Genomic DNA, 15813 nt, shown 5'->3' with positions numbered 1-15813 from the left:
CCTCTCGACCCCACTCACTGCCCATTCCCAGTTCAATTTGCTCCCGGAGACCGCCGCAGCCGCCTCGACACACCTCTTCCCCCACACCCTTCCCACCCTTCCCACACCCCTTCCCACACACCCTTCCCACACCCTTCCCACACCGCTTCCCACACCCTTCCCACACCCTTCCCACACCCACACCCTTCCCACACACCCTTCCCACACCCTTCCCCCACACCCTTCTCGGTCCTTACCCTCCCTGCCAGGCGCTCGCTCGACGAGACCGAGGTCTGCCTCCTCGTCAAGGACCCGCAGCAGGAACCTTCTACGAACCTTCTAGGAACCTTCTAGGTCTGCCTCATCGTCAAGGACCCGCAGCGCGCCGTCAAGGTGCGCGCGCGCTGCCGTCATGGACGCGACCTCGGCGCCTCCTCGGGGCCTCCTCGGAACCTTCTCGGAACCTTCTCGGAACCTTCCCCTGCAGGACGCGTGCGCGGCCGAGGGCGTGACGGCAAAGGTGATCGGCATCGACAAGCTGCGGAAGAAGTGCTTCCTCCGCGCGAGGGCAAGGTGGCCGCTGCGCCAGACACGTCATGCACATGTCCCCTGCGCGCGTCCCGCACAGGTATGTTCCGTACGAGGCGAAGCGGCAACTGCGCGCGGGGTGCAGCGCTCCCGCTCTCTCTCTCTCTCTCTCTCCCTCTCTCCTTCGCTCTCTCTCTCTCTCTCTCTCCCTCTCTCCTTCGCTCTCTCTCTCTCTCTCTCTCTCTCTCTCTCTCTCTCTCTTCCTCCCTCCCCTCTCTCCTCTCTCCTCTCTCCTCTCTCCTCTCTCCTCTCTCTCTCTCTCCTCTCTGCCTGCTCTCTCTCCTCCTCCCCCACCCCTTCTCTCTTGACTCCTCCTCCTCAGGGCGCGGGGCCATGACGCCGTCCGACACGCGCCCACATGCAGGTACGACTTCTTCTATCTCCCCATATCTCCCCATATCTCCCCCCGCAGGTACGACTTCTTCGCCGCCGACGAAGCCGTCACCCCCCTCCTCCCCAAGCTCCTCGGCAACGGCTTCTACAAGTCGAACAAGCTGCCGCTGCCGATGCGACTCGGCCGCAAGGAGGGGCTACGCGACGCGCTGCAGCGGGCGGTCGGCGGCGCAATCGTGCGACCAACCTTTGGCACCTGCTCCACCGTCACCGTCGCCGCGACGTCGATGTCGCCCGCCGCCGCGGCCGAGAATGTGCTCGCCGCCGTCGATGCGGTGCCCAGCCGCCTCGCTTCCTCCCCGCCGTCTCTCTCTCCCTCCCTCCTCTCCGCCGCCTCGCTTCCCGCCCGCCACGTAGTCCTCCCTGCGGCCGCGGTGTCGCCGCGACCGTCGCGACCGCTCTCCGAGCCCTCCCTCCCCCCTCCCCCCTTCCTCCGCCGCAGGTTGCCGCGCTGCTGCCGGGCAAGTGGGGCAACGTCCAGGCGCTGCACTTGCGCTGCCCCAACTCGGTGGCCCTCCCGATCTACAACTCGCTCCCCATGCAGTGAAGAGAGCGCCCCTGGAGGAGAAGGGAGGTGGGGCAAGGGCGGAGGCGGGTGCGGCCGCCGGCGGGACGTGTCTCGATTCGGGGCGTTGGGCGGCGCAGACGCGAGGCGCGGCAAACTCTGGGGGCAAAGAGAGGCGAGAGAGCGCGCTATGACGTATGAGAGCCCTTGGGCTTGCAGATGCTTGCGAGTAGTGTGGTGAAGGCGAGAGAGAGAGAGAGGAGAGAGCGCGCTATTTTTTTGAGCTCACCGAGATGGGATCTGCGATCCATCTGCCACCGATATATTCCCTGTCGTGCGAGCGTCGCCGAATCAACCAGCTCGGGCGCATGAAAGTCCAGGCGCGGAGACGCCGGCCGCTGTGCTATGTGTAGTGATCGGATTAGATCGCCTCAGCTAGGTCTTGCCGTCTTGGTCCGGCAGCAGGCCGGCGCGGCGCGCGAGGGCGGCCAGCGGCCCCCCGGCCGGGTCCGAGGAGCCGGGCGGCCTCAGCCTGGCCGGCAGCAGCAGCTTCAGCGCGATGGCATTGTCCAGCGTGAGGAGAGGCACCGCGGCATTTGCGAGCGGGCTGAGAGGTTCATACGACATAGCGAGCCGCAGCAGTGAGCCTCCGGCGCCGTCCTTCTCCGCCACAAAGTCCATCTGGCAGTTCTCTGCGACGCCCGCGAGGCCAGAGGGAGAGTCAAACACCGCGGTGGACTCGCCGATGGACGTGCAGGTCCAAGACACCTCGAGCGGCAGCAGCGGCGGCAAGCCGAATATTTCGTCGACCGCCTCTCCGGGCGCAAGCGGCCGGTCGATGTCAGTGCCGCGTACCGCCCACGAGGAGAGCACGATAATCGGCCAGTTTGATGGAGTCGAGAGGAAGCGAATGGCACGCTCCGGGGAGACGGCCGGCAGTGTCGTGGTAGTGACTAGCCTCACAGCAGTGGCTGGACTGAGTAAGCTAAGGATGAGCTTGAGCATCACCCGCGGCGGCCTGGCGAGGTACTCCCACGCCTCTCGGGGTTTTTGTCTGGCCGAGTCAACCCGAGATGCTGGGGCGAGCCGCGGCAAGCGTGAGCGATAGCCCCGCGAGGTACGAGCGGGGCGGTAGCCTTTCTTCACACCGGAGTACTGGTGCATCCAGCCCTCACACACAGAGCCTGGCTCTGCTGTGAAAACGAAAGAGGACGTACGTGCGCCTACTTTCAAGACAACGCGTTCCTTACGACGTGCCTATGGCTGAGCCGCCCAATGGCGCTCGCCCACTTGCCTACCACAGCCGAGCGCCTCGCCCCCGGCTCTGGGCCCCGCGACAACGCTTCGCGCAGTCTTGACAATGGAAACCGACCGGCTCCGCTCCTGCCAGCGGGCCGTCCTGCTTCTGCGACGATTCTGACAGAAAAGTTTTGTCGGCCAAGTTGCTTCAGAGCCAACCACAGCTCGAACATGCAGCAGAGAGGGTGAAGTGAGGGTGCCAGGCGGTGCGCCTACATCGGGGCTGCCACGCGGGATCGCTTCCCGACCGTCGCGAGCACTCTGGAAATCCAGTGCCTCTCACCCTCGCACTTCTCTACGCATGTGCCCTTCACCATCCCGTGGGGCGGCGGAATTTTTTTTCGGCTCTTTTTAAGGTGCCAGTTGGGGGGCAAACCCAGCCCGCCCCCTAGAACCCCGGGTAAGGCCATACAGGTATGGCCTAGGGCATCAGAAGGGACCAAGAGGAGTCCAGTCTGAGCCATAGAGCCAATGTCTTTGCCCCCGAAGGTCGCGTTCAAATGCCCGGAACGGACGTTACAGTGGTGTCCGGCCGGCGCGATCACCGAGCTGTGACGCTCAGGGAAGCCTGATGACGTGCTGGTTTCTTTGCCCAGGGCTGGCCTTTCCCCCAGGCTGGATCAGCTGAGCAAGGTTTGGGGAGAATCCGCCATTCAGTTCAGATATTTTGACGGATGACCGAAAATGGGGAAAAATAAATAAATAAATAAATAAAACGGGCACGCCAAACGAGGGGTGGGAGAGGGACAGGGTCCCCACCTGCACGAGCAGGATCTTGGAAGGACGATCAGGGACACAGGGGAACGGGAGCGGGGAGCGCATCGCGACACGGAGGGGGGCTGGGCAGGGTTCACCCACACGACAGGGTCCCAGGGATTCCTCTCTCGTATAGGACAGGTTGCACCCGGCGGCACGGGGGCAGGCGCGGGCCTCCTACTGGTTGCGCTCTCCTAGTTCTCCTGCTCCTGACAAGGGACAGCGACAGGCTCGCAGCACCGTGGACTCCCTATTCCACTGGCGATCTCTCTCGACTAGCGACCTTCCTCCGGCTTCTCACCAGCAGTCTCTCACTACCACGGGCACACTGACAGAGGCGGCCAAAAGGCTCACGTGGGTGGCAGGGCGGTGATAGGAGTCTCCCACTCTGTGGGCTTCGCTAGAGGTGCGGCCCCTGCGCGTGTCCTCGCCCTTGCGTGTGAGTTTGTTTTGTTGTTTGTTGCGTGTGTGTGTGTGTGTGTGTGTGTGTGTGTGTGTGTGTGTGTGTGTGTGTGTGTGTGTGTGTGTGTGTGTGTGTGTGTGTGTGTGTGTGTGTGTGTGTGTGTGTGTGTGTCTGCGGGCGCTGTGCGAGCCGCCCTGAACGACCACAATGTTGAGCGCGCTCGAGCACCGAAGCACCGCGAGCGCCGGCGAGCACCACCGCCCCGCGCCTTGGCGTGGGTCGGTAGTACACGATGCGGCGCCCAGCAGCTCTATCATGCGTCGCACCCGCAGTGGCCGAGCCGACCGCCGCTCGAACTGGCGCCGAGTGGCTCCCAGATCGAGCGTGGCAGGCTCAGTCGCACCGTCGCGGGGCGAACGCGAACCGAGCCGTCGCCGTTCGCCGCAGCCGCCGGCCGCCAGCCGTCAGCCGTACAGCCGTACAGCCGTCAGCCGTCAGCTCGCAGTCGCCGTCGCTGCCGCCGCCGCAGCAGCAGTGAGCGAGCTCCTGCGTCGTGTTGCCGACGCAGTGTGGACGCGCGCCGCCCAGCGGCGAGCGAGCGTGCTCGGAGTTGGGTCGGCGCGCGCGCGGGCGGACGGCGCCTGTAAACAGACAGCCTGCACCGCCCACGTTACAGTGGTGTCCGGCCGGCGCGATCACCGAGCTGTGACGCTCAGGGAAGCCTGATGAGGTGCTGGTTTCTTTGCCCAGGGCTGGCCTTTCCCCCAGGCTGGATCAGCTGAGCAAGGTTTGGGGAGAATCCGCCATTCAGATCTTCAGATATTTTGACGGATGACCGAAAATGGGGAAAAACATTCATTGGCCATGTCGCGGTTTTTCTTCTTTGTAAAATTCTTGCCGGAGGATGGTCGCTGCTGTCCTGGCATTGCTAGCGTGCCCTGGTCTGATCGTCACATCGCCCAGGGCTTTTTCGCCTAACCCCGCTCTCACTGCGCGCGCGCCTGCGCCGCTGCTATCCACGGCCGCCGGTGAGCAGGAGGCGCGTATCCGCGCTGACCTCGAGGGGAGCAAGAAGAGCGCAGCGACCGCCTCGTTTGAGGACGCGCAGGTCCTCGGGAGGCGGTTGGCTACCATCCTCGCCGATTCGTGCGCCGCGGGCGAGGAGATGCCGGCCGAGGCGGTCGAGGTGCTGCGAGCGCTCATCTCCACCACGTCGGGCGCTAGAGGGTGGTTCGTGACGCTGCTCACCGACCCCGCGTACGACGCCGTCTTCTGCCCGCCCCTCGACCCGCAGCTCCTCTCTGCCATCGAGGCGTCGCCCGACCCGAATCTGAAGCTGCTGACGATGAATGTGGCGATGTCGACCGCGACCGAGCAGGTCCACATCGACAACGGGAGCGACGAGCTGGCGGCGGCGTCTCGCCTCACTCGCGACCGCAGCAGGGCGCTGCTGGAGGCGCTGCTCCCTCGCATGGGCGGCCTCGACGCCGAGGTGAGGCGGCTGCGCACGGCGTGCGAGCCGTGGGCAGCGGACGACCAGCCAGCCGCGGGCGCCGACGAGGAGTGGGTCAAGTTCACCAAAAAGTGGCGGTACGGAGCTGAGCAGCGCCGCGCGATCAAGGCCGAGCTCGATGCCCTCCTCGAGGCTTAGCGGCTCCCGCCCCTCGAGCGTGCGCGCGAGCAGGCCGAGGTCGAGGCTGAGGATCTGTAGTTCTACTTTTGACACAACTCACGTGTTCAACACGAGTCCGCACCGACTTGTCTCTTGTGTATGTGTTTTTTGTGTACCTGACCTACCTGTACGCACCGTGAACTAGACTTGTGTATGCCGACATGATGATGATACATGACAGACATATCATAGGATTACCTCTCTCCATAGCTCCCTACGTATAAACGAGACACGGCAACTTCTTACACGGCACACGCTATCGCACCCGCCTCCCGCCCCGAGGGTTGCGTGGGTCCGCCTCGAGCATCGCGTTGAGCCTCTCCATCGCCGCCTCTGCGGCGCTGAGCGCCTCTTGTGATTGCGTGCGTGCGGGGCCTGCCGGCGGCGCGAATGAGCTGCGGGGCGAGTCTTGCAGCGCCGTGTTGAGCCTCTCCAGCGCGTGCAGCGTGCCGCGGGAAAACGGCGACAGAACCTCGTCCGCCACCGCGTCCTCCTCCTCCCCCTCCCCCTCCCCCTCCGAGATGGCACGCCGAGCCGGCACCTTCGATCCTAGCCCCGCCGCCTCCGCCGCCACCTCCGCCTCCCCGATCCGGCCGTTTGCCAGCAGCGCGACCGCCGTCGCCCTCCGCACCTCCGCCTCGGTCGCCTCCGTCGTCCTCCGCGCAGACTCCGCCTGTGCGGCCGCCTGCTCCTCCTCGGCGCGCCGCGCCGCCTCCGTCTCGAGCCGCGCCGCCGCAACCGCCGCACTGACCGCCGCCGCCTGGCCGACCGCCGCCGCCCGCTCCTCCCTTGCGCGCCGCTGCGCCGCCTCCGCCTCTGTCTTGCGCGCCGTCTTGCGCGCCTCCTCCTCGTCCGCCTCCGCCGCCGCCCGCCGCGCCGCCGACGCGCGAGGCAGGATCCTGCGGGGAGAGTCGCGCGAGATACAGCTGAGGTGCTGCCGGTGTGCAGCCGGTGTGCAGCCGGTGTGCAGCCGGTGTGCAGCCGAGGTGCAGCCGAGGTGCAGCCGAGGTGCAGCCGAGGTGCAGCCGGTGTGCAGCCGAGGTGCAGCCGGTGTGCAGCCGGTGTGCAGCCGGTGTGCTTATCTGTGACGCAACACGCTCCTGCGGAGCCGCGCCTCCGACTCCTCCCTTGCCCTCGCCGCCGCGCGCTCCCTCGTTCGAATCGCCGCCTCCGCCGCCTCCGCCGCCTCCCGTGCCGCGGCCTCGTCCGACACAATGTACTCGAGGTGCCGCTCCGCCGCCGCACGCCGCGCCTCCTCCGCCGCCGCCCGCTCCGCCGCCCGTTCCTCCTCCGCCGCCGCCGCAGCAGCAGCAACTGCTGCCGCCGCCGCCGCCTTCGCCGCCTCCGCCTCTGCCACCGCCGCCGCCTCGGCCGCCTCCGCCGCCAGCCTCGCCTCGCTCGCTTCGGCCGCGCTGATCTCTGAGGCCGACGCGCTGGCGACGCTCTCGCTGCTGCGAATGCTCTCGCTGCTGCGCAAGCTTTCTAGCGGCGAAGCCTAATCACGGCCGTCTCTCTTCTGGCGGAGCAAATCTCGCCTCTCGTCTCGTCTCGTCTTGCTCTCCACCGGCGAGACGGGCGCGGGGGCCTCCTCGCCCAGCGACGCGCGCGCCGCCATCTCCACCCGCGCCGCCTGCTCCTCGGCGCGCTCCTGCAGGAAGGGTCCGAGAAGGGTCCGGACAAGGGTCCCGCCAGGAGGGGAGGGGTGCCGCCTCCTCCTCGGCGCGCGCCTCCTGCTCGCCCCAGTCGACCGAGGAGCCCGCTGTCGAGTACCGACGCAGCGGCCCGCGCGGGGGCGTCTGCAGCGCGGCGGCTGCATCGGCAGCGGCGGCGGCAGCGGCGTCGGCGGCAACGGCGGCGGTGGCGGGGTCGTCGGCTGGAGCGGCGGCGGCTGCGGCGTCAGCGGCTGCGGCGTCGACGGCGGCAACGGCGTCAGCAGCGGCGGCGGCAGTGGTCGAGACGTCCACGGCGGACGCTGCCGCCGCCGGTCGAATCTGCGCCGCTGCCTCGGCTCGCTTCCTCGTGAGGAGGGAGGTGTGCGCCTGGGACAGAGGCCGGCCGACGGCCTCCGCCTACGGGACGGTTCCGGTAAAGCTCCGGGATAGGGGACCAGGGAGCAGAGGCCGCCGACGGCCTCTGCCTCGGCGGGCGTGTTGGTGGGGCGCGGGCGGTGGGCGGTGGGCGGTGGCGATGCAAGCGGAGCGGCTGCCAGAGCAGCGGCCGTGTGGCGGGTGTGGCATGTCTGCGGGGCAAGCTGGATCTCGTCTCGGGGGTGTCTCGGAAGCGTCGCCTCGGCGGCGATGCGATGTGTCTCGGAGGTGTCTTGGAAGTCTCGGACGTGTCTCGGAAGCGTCGCCTCGGCGGCGATGCGATCGTACTCGTCAAGCGCCGCGGCGGCGTGTGCGGGGCCGCCCTCCTTGAGCTCCATGTTGGCCGCAGACAGGCGCAGCTCGAGCCGGCCCGAGAGGGCGTACGCCGCGGAGTAGAGCAGCTTCGCGACCGCGGCGTCGCCGGCCTGGTTCCTCGCGTTGCCTGCCGCCTTCAGCGCGTCGGCGGTGGCGGGCGCCGCGGCCGGCTCCGACTCCCGCCAGCGGGCCTCGATCCGTCGCTGCGCCACTGTCGTCGTCCTCGCCGCGATGCCGCCGCCGCCCTCACCGCCCAGCGTGGCCCAGAACGATGCTCGTGAGCTCTGTCCCCGCTCCGCCTCAGCCAGCGCCGAGAGCGCCTCCTCGCGTTTGCGCTCGGTGAGCTGCCTGATCCGGTCGGGCATCGCTGAGCCGCCGTCGTCGCAGAGCATGCTCTCGTACGCGGCGCAGGCCGCTGCCGCGTCGCCGAGCTTGAGCCGCATGTTTGCGGCCGAGACGCGGCTCGTCCAGTCGTTGGAGAGAGCGTGCGCCGCCTCAAAGAGAGCGGCCGCGCTCGCCACGGCACCCGCCTCGTTGGCGCGCTTGGCCAGAGCGCTCACCTGGTCCGCTAGCACTTTGTGGTTGTCGGTGATGGGCATGGGTGAGCTTGTGGAGTAAGCGCGAGCCAGCGCTCAGGCGAGGAGACCGAAAGAGAGCACGGCGGCGCGCCGAGCCATTGTAAAAAAAAGGATGCCATGTCCGCCTTGCGTTTGTTCATAACATCGAAGGCTAAGCTCAAAAAAAAGGTGCGTGAATAAATAACACGGACACCTCTACTAGGAGAGATAGGAAGAGGCAGACTCCCTAGGGTGGGCGACGGCTAGCGCACCACACACCTCTCCTTAAAATCCCTGTGTGGTGGCGGCGTGCCGTCCCCATCCCTCCCTTGGGTTGTCTGTTTTCTTTCTTTCTTTCTTTCCTCTACTAGGAGATGGGTAAAAAGGAACAGGTCCCCGCCCTGCGGTCTTTGTGAAAAAAAAGGTGAGAAAATTCTTCCTGTTCTCATTATCCGTGTCCCTTGTCAGGAGCAGGAGAGCCCACCTGTCCCCCTGATCGTCCTTCCAAAATCCTGGTTCCTGCTCGTGCAGGTGTGGACCCTGTGCCTGTCCTCCTCCCCTATCCCTCGTTTGGGTTCTCTGTTTTCTTTCTTTCTTTCTTTTCCTTGTCCCTTAGATTTGGAGCGCTCGCCGAAGAGGAATACGACAGAATAGCGCCCGTGATTGCCTGCACGCTGCCCGCACTCACGGACTCCATACCCGAAAGAAAGAGTGGGGAGCTCGCAGGTGGCAGGAGAGGTGACAACCAGGCATTGGCGGCGAAAAAAGAAAGGCGGTTCACCGTCCTTTTTCTCTCGCAGCGGCCGCTCGTGCCGCCGCAGCTGCCTCTGCAAACATATGGAAGTTGCCGTTCCCGTTCTCGCCGGCACCTCGCGTGCCCGCTGCATCCGCGATTGCCTCCTTTGCACTCCTCCACTCTGCACCCCAGAGAGAGAGAGAGAATAGAGTTGTTTGGGATCTGCATCTCGCGCCACGGCCCACGGCAGCCTCCGCTTGTGGGTTCTACACCTATACCCGCCTTTTTACTTTTAGGGCTCGAAAGAGAGAGGAACTGCTCGTTCTCAGGGAGGGGCGTAGTCCCGTTCACACTCTCACTTAGGTATAAGCGCCCGAAACTTGAACGGCGGGCGCTTGACGAACCCGAGGGGGGGACGGGGGCAGCAACGGCTGCGGCCCCGAGAGTCGAAACTCATAGTTCGAACTGGCGACTCATAATGAAACTTGCCGAAACCGCCTTGTGGGGGCGGCAGCGGCGACGCCCCGGGGGCGGCAGCGGCGACCGCCCCGGGGAATTATGTTTAGCGGCTCCCAACCCCAGAGAGAGAGATTTTTAGCAATACAATACCAAACAACTCTAACACTCACACGTAATTTGGGGCCTGGAGCCCTGTTTTGTTGTTGTGCAACCCCAGGGAAGTTCTGATAGACATGTCCAGGACTCTTGTCGAAATAGCGTGTAGAGTCGAAGCCACAAGAGGGCTGGCTCCGTCCGCAAATTACCCAGAGAGGGTGTGTCACGTTTTTCCTTGAACAGTCGATGGGACACTGTGAAACGATCGCCGCAAGGGGCGTGAACGCACAAGTGCGTAATGACCGCAAGTGGTCGTCAACACCCCAAGGGGTGTGAAAGTGCATACTCCATTTAAATGCACAGATACCATACCATCAAAGTACCCGAATCCAAACTCCACGTGCCCAAGCGCACACCGGCCGGAGCGCCAACGGGGGGTGCCGCCCTCCCTCCCGTTCATGAGCCCAACAACACGAACGCTATCCATCCTCACCGGCCCCCATCCCCGTGATCGGCCTCGCTCGCCGCGCCAAGCCGCGGCCCGGTCCGCCCGGCGGCCAAGGGCGGGGAGGGGGCCACCCGCGCTCGCGCAGAGGAAGAGGATAAAAACGAGAACACGATGTGTCACAAGAACCAGCTCCACAAGGGGGAACTTGTGGAGCAAACCCTCGAAAAGAATTTTACAAGGCGGTCGCACGACACGAAAAGAAATCTGTCCGCGCAAGTGTCATCTACTCATCTTGCTCTCCGATACGCCCCAAGCGTAGCGACGGGAAGCCCACAGAAACAAAGCCTCCAGCTAATAGACGCCAAGAAGCCATGACCGAGTCGAGCACCGCGCTGCGAACGGCGAGCGAGATGCGCGGCCTCGACACGAGCAAGGTTGTCATTGACGACGACCAGGCTCCGCCGAAAATCGAGGCTGGCTCGGCAGACGAGCAGGCGGCGCTGGCCGCGATGGAGGACCTTCTCGCAGACGGCTCGCCGTCCAAGGCTGCGAGCGCAGACCTGAAGCTCATGTGTCTGCGAGGCCGCAAGTACGACGCCGCTCGGGCCGCCGCCCTCCTGCCCGAGCTGCTCGCGCTGATTGAGGAGCTCGACCTCGCGACGCCGACCCCGCGGCTCGCCGCCGACCTGGCGAGCGGCAAGTTTGTGATGACGGGCGCCACGGACGGCGCCGGGCGCAAGATCCTGTGGCTCCGCTTCCGCTTCCACGACCCCAAGGTGAGCTCACCCAAAGATTTCGCGCGGGCGGCCGCGACGGTGATGTTGCACGCACTGCGCGACGCGGACACGGCGCGGTGCGGGGTCGCGGTGCTGCAGGACATGACGGGCCTCCGGATGAAGAACATCAGCCCGCCCACCGCCAAGCTGATGTTCGGCCAGGTCTTCCCGCGGCTGCCGGTGCGGCTGGGCAAGCTGTGTGTGTACAACCCGCCCTGGTTCGTCGGCCGCATCCTGCTGCCCATCGTGCGGATGCTGCTCAGCGCCAAGCTGAGGGCGCGGCTGGTCGTCCTCAACGGCGCCGACAGGGAGCCGCTGTACCGGCAGTTTGAGCCGGCGAGCCTGACCGAGGAGCTCGGCGGGTCCTACCCCTTTGACCTCGCGTGCTGGGCCGCGAGCGTCGAGCCGGCGCTCTCCTAGAGAGAGGGGGAGGGGAGGAGCATCTCCACCTCGCCCTTGGCCCTGCGCGGTTCGTAGTCTGTTTGTTCGCGCCGCCTGAAAATGCTGCGACGCGGCCCTGTACATGTACGTCTCTCGATGCGGCACGTGTGTCCCGCCGTAGGCCGTCCGCAGTACGTCACCTTCCGTACAATGCCCATAAATAAATAAATAAATAAAAACGGACACCTCTACTGTGAGATGGGTAAAAAGGAACAGGTCCCCGCCCTTGCGATCTTTGTGCAGGGTTCTTTGTGGGTGTGGTCGGCCACTAGCCGGGGTCGTCCTCCCGAGATGCCCAGGGAGAAAAATAAAATTAAATTTTGGTGAGACGTCTCTCTGTCTCACGGGGGTGTTTCGTCCCTGTCTCACTTGCATGTTTGCTGCATGATTTTTTCCGTCTCTCTGCGTCTTTCCAAGCGTCTCTCCGTGAAGCTGTCACAGACACAGTAGTGTCGCACCAGTGGTGTACGAGGCGGCTCCCGTGGTGTACCTGTGTTAGTGCCAGTGCGCGCCAGTCCCGTGCCCAGTGTTGTGCGAGGGAGTTTCCTCGTAAAATTCTTTTGGCGTGACGAATGCTGTTCGGGACTCGGATGACCGATGCTGACGACGGGCCGGGAGCTGGAGCATCGTCTTCCAGGTCTGAGATACCGGCAGAGCCGGAGGCCGAGCTGGAGGCCGAGCCGGAGGACCTCACCGCCGCCGTGCTGCTCAATGACCGTCGTCTGCGCGAGGCGCTGGAGAGCCTTCCTCGAGACATGAGCGCTCGAGATAAGCACGCCGTGCTCAGCAAACAACCAGAATGGGAACAGCTCAGCCTGAGCGCGACGAGAAGGGCCTGCTCCAAGATCGCCAAGCAGGCTGGCAAATCGCCTGTCGAAGAACTTACTCCCGTGAGCCCGGCTCTGCCGCGTGCGCACCCGTTGCCCGGATCCAAACAGACAGCTGCTGAGGCGGCTGCAACCAAGCAAGCACGTCTGTTAATCCAGGCAGCCTTTCAGGGCAACGCGTATACGGCTACGAGGATGATCAACCGTCGGGTCGATGTCAATTGCCTTTGCGATTGGGCGAATGGCACGAGCCTTGGCGGCGGCAAGATTCCTGACTCCGAGGACGTTGAGTTGACGTGGAGAGAGCTCTCAAAATTTACCTATACGCCGCTCATGGCCGCCGCAACAGCAGGCCATACTGACTTGGTCAAACTCTTGCTGGCACGCAAGGCTGATCCCGATCTGACCGACCCGGCGACAAACACCCTTCAGCAACCTGGCACCGCGCTTCTAGGGGCATGCGCGCGCGGTAATGAAGAATGTGTCAGATTATTGCTGCATGCGGGCGCCTCGCCAGAACTGCCGCGCTCTAACACTGGCACGACGCCCCTCATGGAGGTCATCAGTGGAGCAATGGTCCAGAAACATAAAGGAGCTTCATATCTCGTATGCGTGGACATGCTAATAGCAGCGGGCGTCGACATCAACCGGCGCGATAATCATGGTCAGACTGCCGTGCACCGAGCTAGCGGCGGTGGGGTCAACGTCGCTGGGCACCCAGAGATCTTAGCAAGGCTGATCGCAGCTGGCGGCAACGCGCACGCCAGAGATTTTGATGGCCAAAGCCCTGCTCGAACTGCCAAAGCTAGAGCAAAAGCCGCAGTGAAAAACCCCACACCTGCCGTTGGCGAGCCTGTTGACGAGGCTGCCTCTAAGCTTCTCGATTGTATAGGCTTGCTGCGTGCTGTACCAAACGCGTGTGCGTTTTGTGGCGCCTCCGACAATCTTAAGCTTTGCGCAGCTTGCAACCAAGCACGGTACTGCTGTGTCGAGCATCAGGCTGCCCACTGGCCAGCACACAAGCAAGAGTGCAAGAGTGCCCGTGCCGCTCTCCGAAAGTACAAGAAGGACGGCCTCGGTCCCTTGCGCGCAGATGCCTCGTGACGTGCTAGGTGTGCACGAGCGTCATCTATCCGCCGGTCCATTCACAAAAAAAGACTGGCTCCTGGTAAAGCTGTACACGCCTTTGAAAGCAGTCGTGTGAAATTGTGTGCATGTGAGCGTACTCGTACCGCGTACACAGAAGACAGAAATGCGATGTGCCGCAAGAGGAGATCAAGCGGCCAGAGGCGAAAAGGAAGAACCAGCAAAGGCACGACAACGCCGCCGCAGGCCAGCAAGTGCAGCTCCAGATGCAGGCGCCACAGCCAGCCGTCATGATCGATCCATCGCTGCTTGGGTTGCTACTAGCATGGCAGTCGTGAACGACCTTGAAAACGTCACGCTCCGTCGGCGAGACAACCAAGTAGTCGGTCGGAAAGTTTTTGCTCCCGGGACGACGACTGGCTGGCCTGCGCAGCTTCGACAAGTTCTTTAAGGTCACGTCGTGAGGCGAGGGCGGCGACGGCGGCGGTGGTGAAAATGGCGGCGCGCACATGGCGCGCCAGGGTGAAAGATGTGCACATGCCATGGAGAATGTGATTCGCTAGCCCCCGCAGCTGTTTATGCGCGGGCACTACGGTAGCAAGCAGGACCCACATGCTTGCCTTGCCTCTTTTTCAGTGTATGTAGCTCTTACGAACATACCCGTAGGTGAACTGCTGACAGGGTTTGCGATGAGGAGCGATCCGAACGTGGTATTCGGGTGATTAGATCACTACCGCCGAAGCGCAAGCGCTTGGAGCAAGGGAACCGCCACGTATGGGTCCCAGACTAGCACCCCACCTCGCGGGCCGACGTTCTGGCCCAGCGAGGCTGCTGCGGAGCACTCGGGGCCGATGTTCTGGCCCAGCGAGGCCGCTGCGGGGCACCCGGCGGCTCGGTTCGCTCATCAGCGCAAACTCGGTCGAGCAGAAAGTAAGGTGTGTGTGTGAAGGCGGTGCGGCACGGTAAGGGTCGACGGTAAGGCAGCGCGGCGGAAGCAGACGGCAGGCAGGACATCTCGGACGGCGGGGGCGGGCGGAGGACAAACGGCACGGCGGGCGCGGTAGTGCAGGAGAGCATTGGTGTCGCGCGCGCGAGGGTCGGCGCAGCGAGCCACATCGGCGGCCGAGGCGGCGCGCCGACTCGTGACACGTGGCAGCCCTTGTCGGTTTGCAGCAGGTGAGGCGTGGCTGCCGACAGCTCGGCTGGGGGGAGGCTCGGTCGATATCGACTGCATGCAAGAGCTAGACACGTGGCGTCCTCGACCCTCGGGATTTGGGACACGTGCTAGGTAGGGTAGGGTGTCAATGCCGGCAAAATGTAGGTGGGTATGGTCGGGCAGCTCGAGGTTACCTAATACGGAAGTGCTGCCGTGGCAAGCGTCTCTGGCGCGCAGGCAGGAGGGTATGCGTCAGGCGGTAGCTCGGTCACCATACCCTCCCAGCGCTTGTCCCAAACCCGGCGCACGAGAGTCCCGCGCTCAACGACGGCGGAGCGCCGCCGCCTTGATCGCGCGCGCGAATGGAGTCTTCTGCCGAGGCGCCAGAGCCAGTCGAGATGGAGGCTGAAGCGGTAGAGGCTGGAGCGGCCGATCAGTTTTTCCCAGGCACGTGTCGAATTTGCTTTGGAGAGGAAGCCGATCCCCGGCTGGTGGCACCGTGCGGCTGCTTGGGCGACCGCCGGCTTGTGCATCCGCAGTGCCTCGTGCGCTGGCAGCAGCAGGGTCACCTGCATGAGTGCGAGGTATGCCACTCACCGTGGACCTACGGGCTCCAGCCGAATGCCGTCCCGCCGAGCGCAGACGTGGCGGTCAGCACGCTCGCCGCCTGCGAGGCCGCAATTCGAGCCGACGATCGGCCCTCGCTGCGCCGGCGGCTCTCGATGCATTTGGTGCAGGCGTCAGGCAAGGAATTGCTGCTGCTCGCCGCTAGGCACGGCGCGCCAGGCGCGGTGGAGGAGCTCGTGGAAGCAGGCGCGGATTGCGATGCAGCGAGTATGGAGGCGCTGCGCGAATGTGACTTCGATACGGCCCGGGTGATCATCCGGGCGGGCGCACTGCCGCTGCCCTTCCCTGACCTCCTGGACGAGGGCGAAACGATCTTCCCGGTGGGTGCGGGCGGCGTCCATGTTGGATTCCCGGGTAACAACTCGCGCGTACTCGATCGGGTGGTGCGCGGCGATGCCGGCATGGTGCGCATCTTCCACGCGTATGGCGTCGACCTCAACGCCCCGCGCCATCGCTTTGGGCCGTCGCAGATCTCACTGCTGATGATGGCCATCGACTACGCGCCGGAGACCGTCGCGCGCGCGGCGCCGGAGCAGCGAGCCATGTCAGGGAAGGCCCAGGTCGTGCGGGCGCTCATCGAGTGCGGCGCGGAGCTCGACTACTGCAC

The 15813-nt window shown here is 64.6% G+C and overlaps 7 protein-coding genes across 7 annotated transcripts in view; 5 read left to right on the top strand and 2 right to left on the bottom strand.

The window, feature by feature from the left end:
• The window catches only part of EMIHUDRAFT_248859 (hypothetical protein), a gene marked incomplete at both ends in the record, with an annotated part of 2551 nt that extends 1044 nt beyond the window's left edge, over positions 1-1507 (top strand). The window contains 4 exons of the mRNA XM_005761319.1: positions 334-372; positions 467-552; positions 980-1235; positions 1403-1507. Coding sequence (XP_005761376.1) covers positions 334-372; positions 467-552; positions 980-1235; positions 1403-1507 — 486 coding nt within the window. The remainder of the gene's footprint in view (positions 1-333; positions 373-466; positions 553-979; positions 1236-1402) is intronic.
• A 146-nt stretch (positions 1508-1653) lies between these two features.
• Positions 1654-2470, bottom strand: EMIHUDRAFT_248858 (hypothetical protein; the record flags this gene model as incomplete). The annotated part of the gene is made up of 2 exons (XM_005761318.1): positions 1654-1794; positions 2054-2470. The coding sequence occupies 2 exons, from the start codon at positions 2468-2470 to the stop codon at positions 1654-1656; spliced, it is 558 nt and encodes a 185-aa protein (XP_005761375.1).
• A 1134-nt stretch (positions 2471-3604) lies between these two features.
• Positions 3605-4662, top strand: EMIHUDRAFT_446295 (hypothetical protein). The gene is made up of 2 exons (XM_005761317.1): positions 3605-3956; positions 3985-4662. The coding sequence occupies exon 2, from the start codon at positions 4131-4133 to the stop codon at positions 4647-4649; it is 519 nt and encodes a 172-aa protein (XP_005761374.1). The 5' UTR covers positions 3605-3956; positions 3985-4130; the 3' UTR covers positions 4650-4662.
• Positions 4663-5251: 589 nt separating this feature from the next.
• Positions 5252-5728, top strand: EMIHUDRAFT_371873 (hypothetical protein). Its single transcript, XM_005761316.1, has one exon. The coding sequence runs from the start codon at positions 5269-5271 to the stop codon at positions 5572-5574; it is 306 nt and encodes a 101-aa protein (XP_005761373.1). The 5' UTR covers positions 5252-5268; the 3' UTR covers positions 5575-5728.
• A 123-nt stretch (positions 5729-5851) lies between these two features.
• EMIHUDRAFT_120796 (hypothetical protein) lies at positions 5852-8596 on the bottom strand (the record flags this gene model as incomplete). Its single annotated transcript, XM_005761315.1, has 5 exons — positions 5852-6451; positions 6692-7090; positions 7160-7243; positions 7521-7664; positions 7931-8596. The coding sequence occupies 5 exons, from the start codon at positions 8594-8596 to the stop codon at positions 5852-5854; spliced, it is 1893 nt and encodes a 630-aa protein (XP_005761372.1).
• Positions 8597-10664: 2068 nt separating this feature from the next.
• Positions 10665-11489, top strand: EMIHUDRAFT_120795 (hypothetical protein; the record flags this gene model as incomplete). Its single annotated transcript, XM_005761314.1, has 1 exon — positions 10665-11489. The coding sequence occupies one exon, from the start codon at positions 10665-10667 to the stop codon at positions 11487-11489; it is 825 nt and encodes a 274-aa protein (XP_005761371.1).
• A 593-nt stretch (positions 11490-12082) lies between these two features.
• Positions 12083-13441, top strand: EMIHUDRAFT_248854 (hypothetical protein; the record flags this gene model as incomplete). The annotated part of the gene is made up of 1 exon (XM_005761313.1): positions 12083-13441. One exon carries the CDS (start codon positions 12083-12085, stop codon positions 13439-13441), a length of 1359 nt encoding a protein of 452 aa, XP_005761370.1.
• Positions 13442-15813: the final 2372 nt, after the last annotated feature.

This window comes from Emiliania huxleyi, assembly GCF_000372725.1.
Source record: "Emiliania huxleyi CCMP1516 unplaced genomic scaffold EMIHUscaffold_711, whole genome shotgun sequence".
In the NCBI taxonomy this organism is placed as follows: domain Eukaryota; phylum Haptophyta; order Isochrysidales; family Noelaerhabdaceae; genus Emiliania; species Emiliania huxleyi.
This window is presented reverse-complemented; position numbering and strand designations above follow the sequence as displayed.

Excerpts from the sequence above, each read along its gene's own strand:
- EMIHUDRAFT_446295 (XM_005761317.1), top strand. The coding sequence starts at position 4,131 with ATGTTGAGCGCGCTCGAGCACCGAAGCACCGCGAGCGCCGGCGAGCAC.
- EMIHUDRAFT_371873 (XM_005761316.1), top strand. The coding sequence starts at position 5,269 with ATGAATGTGGCGATGTCGACCGCGACCGAGCAGGTCCACATCGACAAC.